Here is a 22,957-nt window from a genome sequence, read left to right as displayed (position 1 = left end):
AGATTATATTTCATCCCGTATCATCTTATTTCATTTCATTTCATGCCTATTGATTATTGTTCCAGATTAACATACTTTATTTCATTTCACTTATTTCCTTCGTTTTTTTATTATTCATAAACTGTAAATATTACTTATTTAACAGCCAATTATAAAAATCTTATTACGTGACGCTGGCTAATACACAAACCGTGCAGGAGCCAAAAAATAAAGAAAAAGAAGAATACGTTATTCTTCTTTATTTTTAACTGACTGATTTACTTAGTTTCTTTACAAAAAATATTTCATCAGCCTCAAGAATAACTATGGGGGGGGTTAAATAAAAATGTTTCTATGAAAAAATAAAACACTTACCTCGATAATGTTGTGGTGATGTGGATTGTGGTATGTGTAAGTGGGAATGTGGCCTTCGGTTGGGCCATTAGGCGTTTCCGGGGTGTCCCAGTCTTCCTGTAAAAAGCACTAAATTATTATTAAAGATAATTATTTTAACGTTCTTAGAAATCAATAACCCTGATAATATGATGATTATTGTAGAATAATAAATGTATTAAGGGGCAGAACATCCCTTATTGCAACACAATCGAGACCCCAGGTTACCGTGTGGGCTGTCAAGGAGCAGCCTAATGTAGACATCCCATCAGTACCGTAAAATGGGGGGAATCAGGACACTTTTAAAATTTGACATTTATTTTTATAGTTAATTTTTTTTTGTTGTTGTTGTAATAAAACGGATATTATAAAGTTTCCGGAGGCTTACATTTTTATATAAGATGGGTTGTTATAGTATATAGATCATTACAAAATATTCACAAAAACTGAAAAAATTTGCTTGACCTGATTCACCTTGGCTTTATGGTGAATCAGGTTACATATGGGGACAAGTTTTTCGATTGGGCTGGCACTATTTAGTTGTTAGGCAGCTACCTAACTTTAGGGAATCAGCTTTTTATTATCTCTAATGAGTTACTATACTTTAATGACTAAATTAAAGTATTTAATATTCTTAAGCACTAAATAAAAGTCATTTTCAGTTCAACAAAGTTAAATCTAAAAACAATAAAAGTATTGTGACATATTAGATTTGTCCCTATTCTACCTCTTTACCCCCCAATCTATTGTACTTATAAAACCGATAAATGAAGTACAATATATTTTTATTTATCTACTGAATATAAGGGTGAGCGACCTCCTAGCCCACCCCATCGCCGACCCCGAGACACGAGATCCAAGTTAAATCACACAATAAGAAAGAGCGAGTGTATCACGACGTTCTACCACCAGTAAAAAAATATATTCTGATAAGCACTGGTTGCAAACGTCATGATTACGGTCTTTTTAATTTCATTGGCAGGAAGTCCATAGAACAATAACAAATCTATGAAAGTATTTGACTATTTTTAAATCACATAAAATTTGACTAATTATTCGTTATGTTCTATTTATTCACAAAAAGTGGTAAGTGATTGCGGCCGCGACGCGTCTTGTCCGACGCGTCGGATCGGACGCGCGTCGCACAAGGCGCGTGGCGGCGGACGCGGCGCGGGCGACTCACGCTGCGGGCGGCGGGCGCGGCGTCGGACGCGGCTAGCTGCGCGCTGGAGCTCGCGATGAACACCTGCACACCGCAACACTGGGTGTTACAACAAACGCAACTTCTATACGATAGTGATTGTCTTTCTTTAAGCATACATACGTGAATTTCCATGATGTTCTATTATGTCCATACGATGGAAGGGTCAATATGGAAGCTCATCTATCTTACATTCAAAAGAACTTTAATTTAATTTTTTTTTATTTTTTTATTGCTTAGTTGGTTGGAAGGGGTCACAGCCCACCCGGTGTTAAGTGGTTACTGGAGCCCATGGACATCTACAACGTAAATGCGCCACCCACCTTAAGATATAAGCTCTAATATCTCAGTATAGTTACAACGGCTGCCCCACCCTTTAAACCCAAACGCATTACTGCTTCACGGCAGAAATAGGCCGGGCGGTGGTACCCACCCGCGCGGACTCACAAGAGGTCCTACCACCAGTATAAGCATTTATGCGTAATTTAATTAAAATTGTCTGCCATCTGAGTAAAGGGTGTAAGTGAACGGTTTCCAAAGCCAAAACGGTAATAACTGATCAACATAAAACTAAAACAATCCTTAATATTTGTTAAGCCAGATATAATTAAGTGAGCCCCCAATCTAAAGCAAAGCTGACGGACGCATACCGAGTTACAAGAGACGACGAGGTCATTGACCTCGCACGTCCGCTTCAAAATGTGTTACATTGCGTGCTAGTATAAGCATTAGTACGATTTAACTGACACGAGCACTTCGTTTCTCTGCGTTCGAGAACATTTCCCTTGCACCCCCGATCACCTTTAATATTGATTTATTTGGGGGAGTAAAAGCTTAGTTTAATTCGAAAGCCACAAACATCATTAATGAGTTCTAAAAAACAAAACCACATTAGTGACCCATTACATTAAGCAATCATTGTCACGTATTCAATTAAAATAGTTTAATCACCTTGGTATCGGACAGAGATCCTGACCACTCCTCGTTGTCCCAGTCTTCCGTTGCAGGGAACGAATCTCCTGCATTTGGATCTGCACAAAAATGTACAATTTTTGAAATATAATTTAAAAGATTTGAAGTTGAATATGTTGAAAATTTCATATGATCTGACCATCAGATGTAGATCCATTGGTTACTGGCACTGATTACTAAGCCATGTAGCCTTTTACAATTACAAGCCAGTCATTATTACGTTAAAGTTTGAAATTCTAATACTCGTTATTGTCCGAAAGGCTTTAATACCATGGTACTGTGTTATGAGACATCAGAAGATCTCAAAAGGGATGTTGAATGTCAAATATTTATTTCCTACTAAAATGAGTATATACCTAAGCCTTTTTGGATTGAAAAAATACTCAGGTGTCCGAGAGTGTGTTCACCTTGTGGAGAGGATCCGCTGTCGAGGGGCGTGTAGTCGTGCTCTCTTGCCCCCCGAGGTCTGCCCCTGCCGCCCCGCGCGCCCCCCCGCGCTCCCCGGGCGGCTCCCCTCCCCCGCCCCCCGCCGCGTCCCCGCCACGAGCCCTCGCCGCGCTCCGGACGCTCCGTGTCCCCGCGACCTGCCGACACAATTCGTTTCCAATTTGCACCATTCCCCTCGCACTGTAGCATGGCGAAGCTACTGCTTGACACGGCTACAATATCACCAACCGTATTGTCAAAAAACATTAAGCTAATTCTACAAATCTACAACATCCATTTACAATGAACTGATTCCCCCGTACAGAGCTCGAAGATCAGTTCGAGTCACCGAACCTCACGCGGCAGCTGACGGAAGAGGCTGCGTCTTTAATATTTCTGTTAATGACCCTATGTTCATTGCAAAACGATAGTTGAAATTTTCATAAAACTGACTAAGACATGTTTTTCCATAATAAACTGATTATGTGATGCCTAGTGTTCGGTTTGTATGTTACGGTATCGACTCACATTTCGTTCAATCTATATCCGTAAAGTTTTATTAGCTTGTGGACTTACGGTTGGACGTGTTGTGAGTTCCAGGCCCAGTTTCAAAGGTGGGCCAATACACCGAAACCATTCTCGTGGACTCATGTGGTGATGTTGTTAGGGACTTTTTTTTTTATTGCCCTTGTAGGCAGACGAGCATACGGCCCACCTGATGGTGAATGGTTACCGTCGCCCATGGACTTCAGCTACACCAGAGGCAGAGCCAAGCTGCTGCCTACCGTTGAGTACTCTCCACAAGCCTCGTTTGAAGAAGGACAAGTCATAGCGCTCGGGAAACATCGTGGAGGGGAGCTCATGACTCACGGAAGACAACGGTCAGTACATACGTGATCTCGGTCCGGAGCGGCTCCGCGGGTCGCGCGGCTCGACCTCACCGTTGCCGGCGGGGGCGGGAGGTTTCTTCTTTTTCTTCTCTCTGGTTTGCCATTCGCCCTGGAACAAGTATTAGATTAATTAATTTACCCGTTATTTTACCGTGTTGGACCGATCGATGACTTGCGGCGATATGCTAGGAAAGATTGGATGCGGAAGGCGGAGGATCGTTCATTGTGGCGGACTATGGGAGAAGCCTACAACCAGCAGTGGAGAGTTACATGCTGATGATATATGATACAAATAATTTACAACAATTTCAAACGAATCCTTTTTTTTTATAAACCATTGAAATTGGAACGCCAGTGTAATTAGCAGCAGAAACATGGTGGTTGATGCATGGAATGTTTCTATCTCACATAGATAGAAACATTCCAACACATATTTGCAGATAAATTTTAATAAGAATGCACAAATGAAGCATACATTTTGGGAAAGTGATCCTCGTATACCAGATGAGATTCCACAACTAATATAATAATGCCAGTTACTAACATTAGGTGAGCTTATACATTCAGGCAATAACAATGCATTTTATACAATTATATATATTTGTTTACTTGTATCCGTTGACTTTCTTCAAGTAGCAGGTTGCAGGCGGCGTCGAGGTCGTTGTCTGTGTCATGTAGGGCGGAGCAAACCTCATCTTCAGTCCTACAGGTCATCTCCATTAACTCCAGGACCTAGAGAAACGAGAAATCACATTCCTTTTAACTTTCTGTATACAGCTTCTCTGTATGGTTCGGTTTCGCATCAGACTGTACTGGTTGCCAATACGGGAGCAACTAATCGCTGCTTCTATATTGCTTAATTCATCTCAAGATACAGCAAACTATTTGTTTTATAAAATCATTGATTATTGAACTATGTGTTGAGATTGTAGTCTGACAGTGTGAACTTGTATAGTGTATACCTATATTTTTTTCATTTATTTCATGGATGGGTGGACGAGCTCAGAGCCCACCTGGTGTTACCGGAGCCCATAGACATCTACAACGTAAATGTCGCCACTCACCTTGAGATATGAGCTCTAGGGTCTCAGTATACTTACAACGACTACCCAACCCTTTAAACCGAAACGCATTACTGCTTCACAGCAGAAATAGGCAGGGTACCTACCTACCCATGCGGACCTACTCACAAGAGGTTCTACCATCAGTCAATTTGCAGTTATTTTGAAAATTTTGTTAGCGCTATTTAGGTTGTTGTCAAACATAGCCTTTATTCTGTAATAGCTACTGCTACAAGCGTCAGTCACCGGACGAGAATCTAGTACTCGTTGCTAATAGGATACTGTGGACTCCACTGACTAATCCACCTCAGAAGTCACGATCAGAACCTCAAAAGTACTCAGGACATGCCGTCCTAAGATGGCGACCAATCCAAACTGATATGATAATTAATGGTTTTTTTTTTATTGCTCTTGTAGGCAGACGAGCATACAGCCCGCCTGATGGTGAGTGGTTACCGTCACCTATGGACTTCGGCAATGCCAGGGGCAGAGCCAAGCCGCTGCCTACCGCTTAATACTCTCCACAAGCCTCGCTTGAAGATGGACATGTCATAGCGCTCGGGAAACACCATGGAGGAGAGCTCATATATCATAATCAAATATCATATACATTTCCAACTCACCATTCGTCGAACCTCGGACGAGTCGTCGCTTTTACGGTCGATCATATGTGCCATTCGGAGTTGTTCTGTAGTCGCCTGCAACCAAAAAGGATACCTCAAAAGTAATGTCTCAAATGTAATTATGATTACTAGTGGTCCCACAGTAGTCGAAATTCGACTATAATTAATTGAAATTATAAGTATAAACATTATTATAGTTCTATTGTCAAACACTATTATTCTTCTATAATAAAATCTAATCTATAGCCGATTTCGCCAAAACTACACTATAGATAAATAATATTAAAGACAAACAATATTAGTCTATTCTCAATTTGACCACAGACTTTGTACAATTACAAAAGTTTGACAATTGACAACAAACAAAGAGTATACTTATATGTATGCGTTGTGTCAAATGCATGGTGGTGTGTGTAATGTTTTATTATTGATTTAATGTATTTCTTTTGCATAATTTAAAAAAAAATTTGCATTCTGCACTCCTCGCTCACGTCGAGAATAGAGATATTCTCTATAAGTGTGGGAAATTTCATACTCCTCCGTCCGCGCAATTTTCGTAAAAAGGGGTACAAAGTTTTTGCTTCACGTATTAATATACAGATTATATTACACGACGTTATTGCTTCGTCGTTATTAATTGTAATAAAAAAAAATCATTTACCATTTTAGGATTGATTACATATGACACACCTGGAGTTTTATAGTTTAGACCACACGTTTAGATGACGTCCAGTTCGGTATTACGACCCCTATTATTTCCCTATAATAGGTATCCCTTACTTCTCTGTCACACGTAGGCCCTAACTTCGATTTCATTTTAGTTAGGAAAGAGATGAATATATATCTACGATTTCTTTTTAAAACAGAAAGTCCGCTGTGAATGTGTTGACCTATATTTGCGTCTATTGAATACTGATTGTTGAGTTTATCATAAATAAGAACTCATCGGTTTCACCTGAATATTTCTATCGCGAGATGGGAATTGTCTTAGAGCGGGCAACGACATCCACGTTACGCGTTTGACGTTACCACCTAACATCAGATGAACCGTGATTATGAGAGTAAAAGCCACACAGTTCATTTATAACTACATCACGATAGAAGAAACAAAAATTTAACAAAGTTGTATACTCTCTCCATTAAAACTAATCAGTGATTCAATCAAGTGATGAAATTGTAACTTTATAGAACTTAGATATCTCAAGGTGGATGGCGGCATTTAACGTTGTAGATGTCTATGGGCTCCAGTAACCACTTAGCACCAGGTAGGCCGTGGGCTCACCAATACATCTAAGCAATGAAAAAATATATATATTGTTAATAATACGTGAATGTTCCGATTGCATATAAAATTGGCTAACTTTTACGCTATCGAGAACGTTAACTCGCACTAAGCACACCGACCCATAGTTCAAAGTTCGAAGTTTACTTATTCAAAGAGACTTATCAAAATATATACGAATACAAAGAGCACATTAAAAACAAACTCATTTCGACAGTAAATAAATCCATTCAAATATGTACCTAGTTATATCTAAATTAAATAAAATCGAACCGTAACGTTCGAGTTCACTGACCTGCGGTTTGGCCTTCTCCTTGGGCTGTGGTCTATCTGCGCCCTTGCCCTTGTCGGCGGCGTGTTTGCCCTCCTTGCCTTTCGCACCACACTTGGTGGCGCGCGCTCCCAAACTCATTGTTAACTAAATTTATTTTTATATTTACAGCCTCTATTTACAAGCAGCTGTGGACAAAATGAGCTTTCGTTAATTTGTTTTCGATAAGACTTTTAATCTAGATTAGAGATTCGTTTTCGCTTGTTTCGGTACAATGATGCTTAAATATTGTGGAGGCAAAAAACTAAAATAAAGATGGCGCTCCATGATATTTTGACACTTGAAAAATTGTCCTTAAAACTACGAGTATTATATAACAGCAACAACGAAGTTTATCTCCAATGTGGAATGTGGTCCGGTACGAGGTTGTCCATATTTTTAACCGACTTCAAAAAAGGAGGAGGTTCTCAATTCGACTGTATTTTTTTTTATGTTTGTCACCTCATAACTTTTGACTGGGTTAATCGATTTTGATGATTCTTTTTATATTAGAAAGCTGACGCTTCCCGTGTGGTCCCATTTACACAACAATTTAGTCCAGACAATTTAGTCCAGTTCTGATAGCGGTGTCCATGAGAAAACCATATAAGTCTTAAATTTGGATTAAGTACGTGCGCGACAAACAGATGAATAACTCGATATCACGCCAACCGATTTCGATGATTAATGTTTTTAGTTAATTTGTTTTGGAATATCTTTTTTTTTCTATTTTTAGTCGGTTTTTGTTAAAGCATGTCTATTTACAATTATTTTTGTAATTACAAACAACCATTTTTTTCTTCTAACGATATCTCAATTGGCCCATTGAAAATCGCACTTAACAGCAGAACGAATGAATAAGAAACTCAAAATTACGGCGAACGGAGTTCTGTTACAAATGAGTGTCTTTTTTTCAGCTCACATGGCCACCTTGCTTGGCTGGGTGGAACATCCCTTTGTAAAATTAAGGGTGCGACCGCGGGCACGTATTCATATTGTGGCGTCTATGATTTTGAATACCCATATCAAACCAAACAGTTGGGCCTCATGTGCCAAAATAAAATAATACAGACTATTACATCAAGATGAGAATTCGACAGAAGGATTTCTTTGATTTTACGCCGTCAATATTCTCAAAAATATATCTACATTTCAATAGTGTTTGATACAATTGGCAAGGCATCAAACATTGCTCTCACATCCACCGCCTTGCACACAATATCATTGTGTGACATTAAGAAGGGTTGTATCGAATTCGAAAAACGGATGCATCACTTCACGGCAATTGGTTAATTATACATATGCAATCGCAAGATACATCGTTCGATAAGGGTCAGCGTGCTTCTGTTGTAAAATCTGCACAAGGCCAATCGGACGGTCGTAAACTTATCGACTGGACTGGTGTGACAAATGGACCGTTTGCATACAAAGTACTAAACATTAAGATTGTATCTTTGTCTGCTAGTTTGTTCGTGTTATATGCGTTCTGTAAAACCGGATGGATTATTTTTTAACAGGCTTTTATTAGCTCGGTCAATGTTCCAACCTTGTTTCTATGCATCTATGTAACGGAATCTTTGGACGTGATTTACAACCCCTTCAAAATGTCGGATTTATTTGAAACTGGTCACACTCATCAAGGACCGATGACAATACAATAATTTAATACAATTTTTCGATTATCCTATTCAGCATTTTTAGGTTTAAAACTGAAAACACGGTACGAAATAATAATCTGTTTTTTCCAAGTGATGCACTAAAAAGCCAATTCTTCCTTACTATGAAATTATAATCGTTAGAGATCAAGTTTAAAAAAAATGCTTTTTAACGTTTCTTAGCGTGTTAAATAAGCATACAGCCCATTACATAATCATTAAATATTATTCAGTACAATTAAAAAAAAACATGTGCCGGTGCCTATGAGTATTTCTTTTAAAATTTATTTTGTGCAATCATTCATTAGATAACAAAAACAATGTGCGAAGTAATTGAGAATCTTGAACGAAGCGATTTGAAATAAACAGTTAAGGGACAGCTTCCATAGCGTCAGACCATTAAGATCAAGTGGTTGTGCTAACTGTTCTAAGATATCTATCTCTGTTGCTTCCCTACCTAATGGGTCTAGGAAATCTTTTTTTGTTATACGACTTATGTCTACCACTCCCACGTACTTACATCTATTGGTATTTTTATTAAAATAAGTTTAATAAGGAGGAACCTTACCTAAAATTATGGTAAATGCCTTTTTTACATTATTCAGGTATTCAACATACGCATGAGTAAAACATGAGAAAACCTAAACGTTGAGACGCAGCTGGTATTTTTGTATTTGATCTCATCTCAGTGGCGAAAACAGGAAAACACTTTTAGTAGAAAACACAGAAATTTTCTAAACTAGAATGAATTTAATTTAAAAAAATCTTCGTCACGTCTCAAAGTCTGGAATTTAAAAGCTTTTATCACTAGTATCAGTTACATAAGATCGACGGTTAGACTTGGACCTCGTCAGCAGATTTGCTTACTAAAAAATGTGAGCAAGCAAATTTGATCCCTATTCAATGACGAATATCTTCGTCAAGTCAACCGTCCAGGTTTTTGATTTAACCAGTCACGACATTCTAGAATTCTCTAGAATATAATATACCTTCTAGTATAATGACGACCTACTGGCGTTTTGGCGATTTTTTTGACATATTAGCATTAGTCACTGATTGCATATTAATTTTGTTGTTTTTTAATTGTTACTAGCTGACCTGGCAGACTTCTTAGTGCCTCAATCGATAAATAAAAGACCCTAAACTTTTGTATAAAATAAAATTAAAACAAACAAAAGGAATCCGTCCGACGGGACGCATGAAAGGAAAAACAAAATTGTTATTTTTATTTAATTCAGAGTATTTTTATTTACCTTTTAAACCTTCTCTGGACTTCCACAAATAATTTAAGACCAAAATTAGTCAAATTCGGTACAGTCATTCTCGAGTTTTAGCGAGACTAACGAACAGCAATTCATTTTTATATGTTTGTTATTCTGTTTGATTTTTAATATGTAAGAACGATTATTAAAGTCCACAGAAAAAGTGATAACTTTAAAATGTCCGTGTTGAATTAACACAGAGGGTGCAGTTTTTGTTATACGATTTTAATTAAAGTTAGCGACTTGCTCAACTTAAATACGTGTGATTTTTCAATGAAAGTACATTATAATAATTGTTATTTGTATTATTCAGAATATTTATTCTTAGGCAATACACAAGAAGCTTTGATATTGAATTTCAAGCTTTTAGTTTCAAAAGTGAGGGAGCATCGCCTATTAAATTTCAACCTTGGGGGTTTAAACTTTCACCCTATTAAGGGGAACATTTTCAAAACGTCGATATATATACACGTATTTATTTCTACCCACATGTCGTTCTTCTTACTTTAAAAATGATGAACTTCTTTGATGTAAACGTTCACCCGTTATTATTATTTTTATTACATACTACAGGTGAACAAACTTACTGTCCACATGCAGCTAAATAGTTATCAGAGCTCATAGACATCATCATATGAAGCCTCAGCTTAGTGGCTATTCCAAATTTCTAAAGCGCATTTTTTTGTAACCTATGCTGATAGCCTTGAGAACCTATTTCGGTGTTGCCTTAGCGTGTAGGTGATCTCTGGGGGCTCAAACCGGAGATGTTGCTAACACTGGCCCTAGCAAGAGCAGTGCTTCGCAGAATCTACCACCGGATCGGAAACGTGACCCACTGAGAAGATCCGCTGAGACACTCAGTGAACTAAAGCGCATTAATGCTTCATGTAAATTGGCAGGGTAGCGGTACAAACCCGTGTGGGCTGATTAGACGCCCTACCTGACAATAATTACGCAAATTGTAATTATAGCGGTTCGTTTTCTATTACATGATGTTACATTTACATCATTTACATCGGGGAGAAAATGATGTACACCGATTCCTACCCTCCATAAAAAAACATTAAAACTTAATTAACTCATTTTCAGGTCACACATCAGATATAAACAATTCAATTTTACATAAGAAAAAATACGTTAAAAAAACAGTAGTGTTGTTACTAAACTTTAAGACCTCGACAGTTTTCTGGCCTTATGACTCAAGCGTTTGCCCCCAAAAGCTGATGTCTAGATCTTAATATAACGAATTCATACACTACTGCGTTAAGCATACTGAACGTAAATCTTTAATATGAAGTTGATTTGCTAGGACAAACTGTAAGGAGAGTGAGTACATACTGCATGACTGATTTTGGTATATTTTAGTTACATACTTGCACTTATCGATGACAATTATTATTATTTCGAAATGTACAGGCATATTTTTCTTTATTTCGTTTCCCTACCTATTCGCTGGTATCCTAAGAGGCTATTCCAGCCTCGCGCGGACGGGTCGAGTCATTTTTTTTAAAATATTTGATTTGAATATTTCCCATAACTGAAACTTTCATCTACAATAAAATAAAATGTCAGAGCCAAAAAAAAATCAGATCTAATTTTTACTTTTAATCCCTTTCTTTTGGTTAATAATATTTAGTGATTATATTTCTGTTTAAAAGACAAAAAAAAACCTGATTATATTAGAAATACAAATACAATTTAAAATGTTCAAATCACGAATACCCGATCCAGTCTCTGAGCTAGTGAATTGACTTAACTTCGCAAAAACACGCTACACGTAATAAGAGATTCGTAAGACGATATGTTTCTTATCATCAGTGAGAAAATATTTAACACAAGGCGTTTTTATTCGTGCGCTTTCTCAAAATCATGACCAATCACTTCATAAACTCATGTACAGGATAATATTACTAATTAAATATGATCTGTCTTTGAAATTCGATTTGGTTTTTAATCAAACAATATTAAAATTAAACTTTTCTTGTTTTATTGATAATTTTCCCTTGATTCATGAGGAAATTCGTGATGCATTTAATGAATTCGTAATGTTGGGTTAGCTGCTTTAACCATGTCTATTGAATATTACACAGTAAGCCTTTTCTACTACCGAACGAGAAAAATATTTATATAGACAGTGAATGAAAGATTACCAATAACAAAGAATTTGAAATCAACAAATCCTGAGCCGTTTTTCTTGATATCATGATATCCCAAGTATTATTAAGAAAATTGGCTAACAATGGGATAAAGTTCGAATTTTCCACTAAAATAACTACTACTTTGTTACAAAAATAAACAATGTTTATATTAAAATGTTTTGTATATAGATTTTTTATTCATACAGTTTTGACTAATGCCATATTTGTTCCATTTGAAAACCATTTTCTGTACAAGCCTTTTAAATATAAGATCTCGATTTGATTGTATGACTTCTATAAACAAGAAATATTTAAGGAGTTTGAGGAAAAAAAAATAGAAACAAGAATTGTGCAATGGATGATGAAAGAAGTCATCAAACTAGATACAACCTTCAAAAATGAAGATACAGACTCAGAAGAAAAAGAAAAATGAACTTCATTTAATTATCATAAGACTTAAGATTGTTGAGCGAGTAAGAATGGAAACATTTTAAGCCTATAAATATTTTATATGGATTTTGATGATGGTCTTGATGAAAAATTAATAATTCAATAGGTTCCAAAATTGCAATGTTTCATGGGCAATCAGGAAATTTTATTTTGATTTTTAATGTTTATTTAGTTTAGTTCTTTAAATTTTTATTTAGCATTTACTGTACTTTATTTAATAGAAAAGTATATTACCAACTTTATGAACTAACAATAAAAATATTATTATGAATAAATTCATAATTCCTAGTACTAAATTATAATAATATATGATTAAGATAATCCCAAAGTTCAACAAACTTTATCAGTTTAAATACATTGTCAAAGTTTGTAAACAAATCAAGTCCCCTGTCACTACTATTAATTATGAATACAAAATCCAATATATCAATCACCTCAATGTTCTTATGATTACCAACATTCTATTCTTGTGCCACGGATGCAGATTTTATTCTTTTGTAACCTTTGGTAACAATAATACGTTTAAGACGTTCTTCCCAGCAAATGAAAGAATATTTTCGATTGGAACTGTTGTATTGAATATGGATTTTATATGTTTAAAATAAAGTGGATTTTTTATTTGTACCAAGCTTTTAAATTCCTTTTTCAGTACGGCAACAACATTCTACATAACATAAAACCTAGTTTGTTAGCACAAAGTGATATTTTGTGTGGAATTATTATACCAGGTTTATTGAATAAGATAATTATTATAATTAAATTGAAAACAAAGAATATTTAGAAATTACAGTGTTATGGTCAATTATATATTCATTAGTTAAGCTGTATATTTGTTTAACAAATGATCGTGAGATATATTTCTGTAATAACAAACGTAATCACTTACTTTCAGTTTGCTCATTTTCACAGAAAAATATTAATACTAAGAAAACGGTTTTTTTCATACTTCATAGTTTTATGACAATGAAATTTTTGAGGTCGCACTCAAAATTTAATTACATATTGAATCCTACCGCTAAACTAAAAATTAGCCAACTTGTATAATTTTTACTGTAAAAAACTATCTAATCGTTAATATATAAGAACCATAAATACCATAAAAATAATTTTAATTCCATTCCCACCATTATTAGTAAATGATTAATTATTTTTATTATAACTTTAGTACATATTTTATGAATTTTGACAATTTCTTATTGGACTCTTATAACAAATGTACCTACCTAATAAAATATATTTCGGTACAGGATTTGGCTTGTATTATGTAATTACATTCTGGAACAACAGGAAATGCGAAATTTCCGATTATATTCAGTAGGTACCTACTAAAATGCGAATCATAAGAAGTCTGGGAAGATTGTAAGTCTTATTGGTGTAATAAATACATAAATACGTCATATGAATGTAAAATTAAATAAAATATTTAAATCGCTTGTACGAAATAAATGCATACACAGCGGTAAAATTGTAAACAAAACAATTGGGAGTATCTTCGGAAAAATGACTATTTCCTGTAATAAAGCTTACGTAACATCAAAATAAACATTCTTTACGAGTTATTTACCGCCTAAAATATTTACCGGTGGTGTTATTTCGGCGTTATCCGCAAAATTACGAACAATGAATCACTGGTCAAGTTTTTGAGACAGCGCAAGGATTTAAAGGTTTTACAGTAAACTCTACTGATCAACAGACACATGAATTATTGCACGCCATATCAACATTTCACGTCATCAAATTTTAACACCGCCAAGGCGAAACTCAATAGGGCATCGGCACATGTGGGGGACGCCATTCTTGAAGCACCATTCTTGGTATCAAAATGACAGCCTTTGTCGCAAAAATAACCGTGCACAGCACAAATCAACATATCTTTCATATACACATCAACACAATATGCACAACTATTTAATATTCTTTACCTTAAATCTACGGTACAGTCCGAAATTTAACTGATTTTGTAATAAAATTGACCGATTTCCATACCTGTGAATGCGCTCAAACGCAAGCTGGTCACGTGACTCCATAGAGTTGTGACACTTAAATTTTTCGCAACAGTTACGGTTTGTATTTTTTATTTTAATCTGTGAGATTATTTTTATGAAAACTAATAATTGCTTTGGTGATAGTGCCATAAAACACACATAGTGCCAGACGCCACTACACATAATAGCCATTATTGATGTATTATTAACAGTCAGACTGTTATCCAATATAAGTTGGTGTAGGAGCTAAAATTAACTAAAGCGAAGTGTGCGGAGTTCATAAATGGAATAGACGGTGGGAGGGTATTAGTATGTCGATCAGCCCTTAATCATGCCTATTTTTGAAATTGGAGATTGAGCGTAGATATCTGTATTAGGCACTTAAACTTGTAACAGTTAATTGAATTTTTTACAACAAAACCTTTTGAACTTCAGCAATTGATTGACAACACCACGAAATAAACCTTAACTTTTGTAATAAAAATTTGACGACTATAATTATACGTTGCTTGTAGCCCACAGGTAACTTATTTATTTATTTATTTATTTTTGCATTTAGAAGAAGTAGATCATCATGTTATTCTGCTGTGGTAGTTAATAGACAATAATTATAATTAAAAAAAATTACAATTTAATTTGAAAATTAAATTTTGAAAAGAGGACCGATATTAAATTATCCCTAAAAACCGATTGAAATCGATTCTAAAACACAGGACGTTCGACAATCACTAATTTAAGTCATGGAAATAAAAAAGATATCCGTTCAAAAATTGGATATTTTTTCCACATTAATCAGATTTTATTTTTACTCAAGTCAATCCATGTTTTTAACGACTCGAAAAAAAATCAGATGTTTTGATTATGTCATGAATATTTAGCCATCTGATAAATATGCTTCCTATTTTCACAATCATTCTTTTTTTCAATCAATTACTGATACCTAGTTTTCGAACACCGACATATATACCGCCAAAACATAAGTGACTGTTATTTTATTTTGTCAAACTTAAAAAAGTTGTAACCTCAACGTATGTAGGTAGTAGGTATCGTAGGTGTATGTGTTTATACTGTTTATTTTGGTTCAGACAGAGTACAGTAATAGAACCAATATATCGTCAAAGTATAAGTTACAAAGAGCTATCGATATACAATTTATTACAATTATACACTACGATCGTGAAACCCACAGACGTATACCCTGTTATTAAACAAATAAAGCATATATAGTCGGATTTTTTATTAGACGAAGTAAACTGACGTTTACTGTGTTGTCAGTTTTTGATGAAATAAAAATAGTGTTGTGACAAAGTGAACGATTGAAAAAACTCCTGAATTAATGAAATTGCCTCGATTGTCTAGTGAATAGTTAGTGTGCCGAACTGCCGATATCGGGCACGGGGTTCGAATTTTAGCCGTGCTTTGTACATACCAACGAGTTTTCGACGAAACATTATGTTCCTATGGTATCTACCTGTACTGAATACCGAGTGTTTTAAACATTAAGAAAAACATTGCGAGGAAGCTTGTAAGACTGTCCTATTTCCAATGCATCATATAGTTGAAACTATAGATGTATAAAATATAACAATTATAGGTACATAGGTAATGAAAATAAAAAAAAACTGATTGTAGTTACATACTACTAGTAACATATTATTATATTGGATCACTTTAATACAATTTTATTGTAAAATATAAATAATATTCTTTTATAGTTTGAAATTAATGAGTAACTCTTCACACTCATTGTTCATTTATGTGATTGAACGAGAACTGAACGCATCACTATTACTTTAAATATAGCAACATTATTTCACAGTGACATTAGCTACTGTCAGCTGGCTTCGTCTAATTAAAAATCCGACTATAACTGAATATTTAAATGTCTCTTTTGGAAGATGTGTTCCTTCAAGATGAAGCTAATGAGGCTCGGGAATTGGAGCGGGTAATCGACGGTGACGAGTTTGACGATGATCAACGGGCATCATCACCAGACAGTGATGATAATAGCGCTAAAGGAGACGAAGCCGGTAAGTACGTCATGTGTAGCTGGGTATTATTCAACAAAATTTTCTAGATCGATCCTCTAAGCGAAAAGGCACGCCAATCGTACCATTTGTTATAAGTTTTTTATTCGAATCGAAAAACATAATGTTTAGTGCAAACTAACACCCAAAAAGTATATCGTCGTTGTCAAACCAAAATCTGCTATGTGCAGTTTTTGAAATTTTTAGTTTTTGACCTTTTTCTATAGTTCACAGCCCTATCTACCGTACAAAAAAAACTGTTATGTGTCTATAGCTTTAATATTTATCTATAGATTTCATTTGATAAAGTTCTTAAAAATTCACCTTCATATAAAATTTTGTACGAAAATGTTTTTACACGTTCATTCCAAATAGAGTTTTTGCACATAGCAGATTTTGGTTTGACAGCGACTTTTACTTTAGTTTACTTTTAGTTTATCTTCTTCTTGATAGTTTCACCCTTGACAGAGCGGTTGTGACGGTCATTTAATGTTGGAGAGGGCACGGTGTACCGCTGTCCCTCCTTGCTCGAGGTCTTCCTACTTCACTCATTCAGGGTACCTCCCACTGTAGCTTCTGCCTTAAACAGTCTTAATGAATAATGCACCTAATACTTAACATAGTGATTTCGGTGTCTGGTTCAATCCAGTTATTAATGCTTTTCAGAGGAGGATACTAGACGTGTAGATCCACAAGCCAAAACAAAACGTGTTGTTAGGAATCCAAGGTTCATACTGAACCCTGCTCGTCTGACTGGGCCAAGGGGTATACAAGTTATACCTGAGCATTTCAAAGATTTTAAATTTAGAGGTAATGTTTTATTCATAAAAAAAATTTCTATTAGTTTACTGTCTGTATTGACAGACTAATTCATACAGAAAAACTTTATATTGTTGGTATATAAAAAAAAAATATAGTGAAATTAGTTCTGGTGGTGGTAGGACCTCTTGTGAGTCCGCACGGCTAGGTACCACCACCCCGCCTATTTCTGCCGTGAAGCAGTATTGCGTTTCGGTTTGAAGGGTGGGGCAGCAGTTGTAACTATACTGAGACCTTAGAACTTATATCTCTAGGTGGGTGGCGCATTTACGTTGTAGTTGCCTATGGGCTCCAGTAACCACTTAACACCAGGTGGGTTGTGAGCTGGTCCACCCATCTAAGCAATAAAAAATAAATAAAAAAATAGTTCAACTGATTGTGAATTCAGTAGGACGAATTTAATAAAAATCTTTACATTGATAATTCATTATAAAAATCTAAACAAAGATACATTTTAAGGTTTATTTGAATTACAACTTAATAATTTTGTATCCTGTTATAAATTACAGGTAAAGGTCACGAAAAAGAAGATTTAGATTTAATACTCAAAAAACTAGAGCATTGGGCATATAGGTTGTATCCTAAATTTGAATTCGAAGACTGCTTAAAGAAAATAGAATCACTCGGCAAAAAGAGACCTGTAATGGTAAGAAATCTAATTATGTGCATAATTTTGGCAATAGTTTTACATTATATTCAACTTTGAATTCCTTTGAACTTTGAATCCCCTTGCTTCTTATGCTAATTATGTATTGTTGTAAATGTGAAGAAAAGTACACTTTTATGTACACTGCATTTATAAAGGTTTAGGATAGATTGATGCTTAAAAAAACTGCCCTAGAAAATACAAACTATAACATTAAGCCAATGCTGTTCAATATGGACTTAAAATTAAACAAATATCATTTCTCCTCTACAGGTACATCTATGCAAAATTCGTACAGATCAGATTACGTCAGAAGAAACAGTGGTACAGAGGGATTCTAGTGACGATGAGGCACCACCACAAGAAGAAGACGAATTTGACAAATTACTGCAAGAGCAAATTGCATTGGCTAGGTCCACACCTGCTCCTGAATCTGTAAAAAAAGTTCGAGACAAGCCAATGAACATGTAAGTATTATAGGAGTGGTAAATCTCAGACAACCTATTTAAAAAATCTTTTTTTTTTTTTTAAGAGATTTTATGACCTGGTATCTAAGACCTTTAAGTCATGTCTTATTTTACTTTATATTCTTAATTTTATGAAAAATGATAATATGGAGTGAAATTAAATGAAGATGATTAATTTGAGACATTAATCAACTGGGATGAAATTTTATGAAATTAAATGATATGGGATGAAATATAATCGCAGTAAAATGGTGGTCATTTACTGAGATTTTTTCAGTGGACTTTTTGGAGGAACCCGAGAACATTTGTGCACTTTCACAGATATTAAACAGTTAATAAACCACCATTATTACACATTTAAACCTGAAGAAACACTAAATAGACAAAATAAAACAAATCACACAACTTCACTCCTCGCGTTCCCGCCAAAAAGTCCTTTTTTTTTTTGTCTAACCAAACTGCCAGTAGTCTCAGGGAAATTCTAGCTGCACTGTGATTGGGTGACCAACACGAGATCTTAGCAAGAGCGAGAGCATTGCTTTGCGGAAAATATGCAAATATCTACATATGTATTTAGTAATCCTGCAACTTTCCGAGAGGATACTTTTTTTTTTTTTTCCTACCTAATCTGGTAGCCTAGAGAGGCTATTCCAGCGTAACCGTAACTAGTAGGTGAGCTCACGGGGCTCAAACCTGACGACGTTGCTAACACGAACCCTAGCAAGAGCCGTGCTTCGCAGAATGTACCACCGGATCGGAAACGCGACCCACTGAGAAGATCCGGCGAGAAACTCAGTAGGGATACTTGGGGTCGACATTTCGAGCGATGTCCAGTTTCGGAGTCATTTGGAAGGCAAAGCCAGGTTGGCGTCCAAAATGCTGGGAGTCCTCAACAGAGCGAAGCGGTACTTCACGCCTGGACAGAGATTTTTGCTTTGTAAAGCACAAGTCTAGCCTCGCGTGAAGTACTGCTTCCATCTCTGGGCCGGGGCTCCCAAATACCAGCTTCTTCCATTTGACTCCATACAGAGGAGGGCCGTTCGGATTGTCGATAATCTCATTCTCACGGATCGTTTGGAACCTCTGGGTCTGCGGAGGGACTCCGGTTCCCTCTGTATTTTGTACCGTATGCTCCATGGGGAAGTGCTCTGAGGAATTGTTCGAGATGATACCGGCATCTCGTTTTTACCACCGCACCGCCCGCCACCGCAGTAGAGTTCATCCATACTACCTGGAACCACTGCGGTCATCCACAGTGCGTTTCCAAAGGTTTTTTTTGCCATTTACCATCAGACTATTGAATGAGCGCCCCTCCATGGTGCTTCCCGAGCGCTATAACATGTCGTTCTTCAAACGAGGCCTGTAGAGAGTATTAAGCGGTAGGCAGAGGCTTGGCTCTGCACCTGCCATTGCTGAAGTCCATGGGCGACGGTAACCACTCACCATCAGGTGGGCAGTATGCTCGTCTGCCTACAAGGGCAATAAAAAATATATATATGCGTAATACGCGAGAATAAACTCAGCTTTTTTTTTATTGCTTAGATTGGTGGACGTGCTCACAGCCCAGCTGGTGTTAAGTGGTTATTGGAGCCCATAAACATCTACAACGTAAATGCGCCACCTACATTGAGATATAAGTTCTAAGGTCTCAAGCATAGTTACAACAGCTGCCCCACCTTTAAAATTACTGCTTCACGACAAAAACAGGCAGAATGGTGGTACCTACTTGTGCGGACTCACAAGGACCTCTTGTACTACCAGTAATTACGCAAATTATAGTTTTGCGGGTTCGATTTATATTACACGATATTATTCCTTCACCGTGGAAGTCAATAGTGAACATTTGTTGAGTATGTATTCCATTAGAAAATATGTTAGTGTTATGAGTTTAAATTTTGAATTCTTCGAGTGTCGAACGCGAGTTCGACGAGTATGGTGAATGGTGGTCGAAATGCCTAAAAGCACCATCAATGCAATCCGAAAGAACGCATCTGAAGTCAATAACAACTCTAACAGGGCAGCATCTATCTGTCACTTTGTCATATCTATCTATCTAATGTGTTGATAGTGGTATTAAGAATGTTAGTGAATAGGTATGCATTAAATCTTGGCTTGATATTGAATGCCCTGGTCTATGGTTCGTTCTTCCCTTTCCTCTCGGTGCCGTTGCACGGTCTGCACGCTATACTTTAAGTTCCTAATTATAATATTTACTAGCTGACCCGGCAAACTTCGTAGTGCCTCAATCGATAAATAAAAGACCTAAACTTTTGTATAAAATAAACTTAAAACAAACAAAAGGAATCCGTCCGACGGGGGACAGATTAAAGGAAAAACAAAATTGTTATTTTTATTTAATTCCGAGGCTTTTCACATTTTTTCACCTTTTTTTTATTTTTTTTAATTGCTTAGATGGATGGACGAGCTCACAGCCCACCTGGTGTTAAGTGGTTACTGGAGCCCATAGACATCTACAATGTAAATGCGCCACCCACCTCGAGATATAAGTTGTAAGATCTCAGTATAGTTACAACGGCTACCCCACCCTTCGAACCGAAACGCATTACTGCTTCACGGCGGAAATAGGCGGGGTGGTGGTACCTACCCGTGCGGACTCCCAAGAGGTCCTACCACCAGTGATTACGCAAATTATAATTTTGCGGGTTTGATTTTTATTACACGATGTTATTCCTTCACCGTGGAAGTCAATCGTGAACATTTGTTGAGTACGTATTTCATTAGAAAAATTGGTACCCGCCTGAGATTCGAACACCGGCGCATCGCGCTCAACACGAATGCACCGGACGTCTTATCCGTTAGGCCACGACGACGTCTGAAATCAATCGTCACCTTTTAAATATTCTATGGACTTCAAAATTAGCCAAATCGCTCCAGCCGTTCTCGAGTTTCAGCGAGACTAACGAACATCAACTCATTTTTGTATATTTAGATTGTACTGTCTGTCCGCTTGATTACCATCAATAAACTGCTGGATGTTTACTTGTTCTTGAACCCCACGTAAGTTCCACCTGCGCGACTAACACGAACCAGAGGCCCGCGTGTCATTGACCTGCTCTAATAAGTGGGACATGATATAATAATACTTTATTGTGATAATGTTTGATTTCAGGTCTCAAATACTACCAAAAGCAACATCGTCTCCTTCTATAAACGAAGAACAACGAGAAAGGATGCTTAGAAATAGGCAATTGGCTGAAGAACGGCGTTTGGCTAAGCTCAAACAAAATGGCAATGTTGAACAAAAGCGAATTAATAATGATAATTTAGAAACAACCAAACAGATTGATGATATAAACAAAGTAAACAATGAAGATCAAACTCTACAAAACGGGGAAACACAATATAGCGATGGAATTGAACACAATGGTGCAGTAGATAATTCATTACAGACAAATAAAAGTTTAATAGAAAATCAAACTATCAATAATGATAATCATAATTTAAAAGAAGCTCTTGACATAACTAAAGTACTTGAGCTTCAAACTAAAAATAGCTCTCAGGAAAAACCTATGGAAATTCATAATACTGAAAAGGATACAGCAGAAACAATTGAAAATATTGAATTATGTGTTCCAGATGATTTGATTGAAGACAATATAAACCAACGAACCGAAAAAGTTACAACATCTATTAATGATAATACACAAATTGATGAAATAAATAATATGGATGAAGTTGACAAAGAAAATAAATTAGATATTTTAGGAGATGACTTGCATAATAATGAACATAAAGTTAGTAAAATAATAGATCACAGTAAAGAGACAGAAGTAATTGACCTCTTATTAATTAATGATTACGCAATGGATATTAATTTTAGTGATGAGGATTTCTAATGGTTAAATGAATAAAATAGAAATATTTTTATGGCAACATCTGCGTTTCTATTATTTAATACAACAGTGACAATACAATTTTTTCCTACAGACACGGTTCACTGAGTTTCTTGCCGCATGTTCTCAGTGAGTCGCGATTCCGATGCGGTGGTAGATCCAGCGAAGCACGCCTCTTGCTAGGGCTAATGTTAGCAATGACGTCAGGTTTGGGCCCCGTGAGCTGACTACTAGTTAAGGTTACGCTGAAATGGTCTCTCAAGACCATTGAAGACCTCGAGACGTTATAGTGTGTAGAGCTCAATAACATTTTAATACAACGCGGGCAACTTTTCTATCAGTAGAAAAAAAAATGCGTGCGTACAAAGTACACATGTCAGAAATGAAACTTTTTTGGCGAACTAATTTATAAGTCTTGCTTATACAAATCTAAAACTTTAGATTTCCGAGACTTAGAGGAAGGGAAAAAGGAAGATATGTTCCCGCCAAAAGTCTGTCAAATGTCAATCTCAAACCT

At 36.2% G+C, this 22,957-nt stretch overlaps 2 protein-coding genes across 12 annotated transcripts in view; one reads left to right on the top strand and one right to left on the bottom strand.

Annotated features, from left to right (window-relative positions):
• Positions 1 to 14,764, bottom strand: part of lig (ubiquitin-associated protein-like lingerer) — a 42,813-nt gene extending 28,049 nt beyond the window's left edge. For 8 of the 11 annotated variants that reach the window (XM_089739139.1, XM_089739144.1, XM_089739143.1 and 5 more), the window contains exons 1-9: positions 14,565 to 14,670; positions 7,123 to 7,286; positions 5,546 to 5,620; positions 4,471 to 4,593; positions 3,865 to 3,970; positions 2,953 to 3,129; positions 2,525 to 2,604; positions 1,556 to 1,633; positions 355 to 450 (exon numbers count right to left, since the gene is read on the bottom strand). In XM_089739139.1, coding sequence (XP_089595265.1) covers positions 355 to 450; positions 1,556 to 1,633; positions 2,525 to 2,604; positions 2,953 to 3,129; positions 3,865 to 3,970; positions 4,471 to 4,593; positions 5,546 to 5,620; positions 7,123 to 7,239 — 852 coding nt within the window. In that variant the 5' untranslated portion in view covers positions 7,240 to 7,286; positions 14,565 to 14,670. Of the gene's footprint in view, positions 1 to 354; positions 451 to 1,555; positions 1,634 to 2,524; positions 2,605 to 2,952; positions 3,130 to 3,864; positions 3,971 to 4,470; positions 4,594 to 5,545; positions 5,621 to 7,122; positions 7,287 to 14,222; positions 14,248 to 14,564 lie in introns of those variants that run through there. The other 3 variants (XM_089739140.1, XM_089739142.1, XM_089739141.1) reach the window with 3 other exon arrangements.
• Positions 14,765 to 15,680: 916 nt separating this feature from the next.
• On the top strand, positions 15,681 to 22,480 carry LOC114240905 (TIMELESS-interacting protein). Its single transcript, XM_089739136.1, has 6 exons — positions 15,681 to 15,852; positions 16,498 to 16,657; positions 17,321 to 17,464; positions 17,983 to 18,119; positions 18,393 to 18,586; positions 21,717 to 22,480. The coding sequence occupies exons 2-6, from the start codon at positions 16,510 to 16,512 to the stop codon at positions 22,441 to 22,443; spliced, it is 1,350 nt and encodes a 449-aa protein (XP_089595262.1). The 5' UTR covers positions 15,681 to 15,852; positions 16,498 to 16,509; the 3' UTR covers positions 22,444 to 22,480.
• The last annotated feature ends 477 nt before the right edge of the window (positions 22,481 to 22,957 follow it).

Source organism: Bombyx mandarina, chromosome 28 (assembly GCF_030267445.1).
Source record: "Bombyx mandarina strain Sakado chromosome 28, ASM3026744v2".
NCBI lineage: Eukaryota > Metazoa > Arthropoda > Insecta > Lepidoptera > Bombycidae > Bombyx > Bombyx mandarina.
This window is presented reverse-complemented; position numbering and strand designations above follow the sequence as displayed.

Coding starts and splice junctions, on each gene's coding strand:
- LOC114240905 (XM_089739136.1), top strand. CDS start 16,510: ATGTCTCTTTTGGAAGATGTGTTCCTTCAAGATGAAGCTAATGAGGCT. Junction 17,465..17,982: donor CAAAGATTTTAAATTTAGAG/GTAATGTTTTAT, acceptor TATAAATTACAG/GTAAAGGTCACGAAAAAGAA. Junction 18,587..21,716: donor CGAGACAAGCCAATGAACAT/GTAAGTATTATA, acceptor GTTTGATTTCAG/GTCTCAAATACTACCAAAAG.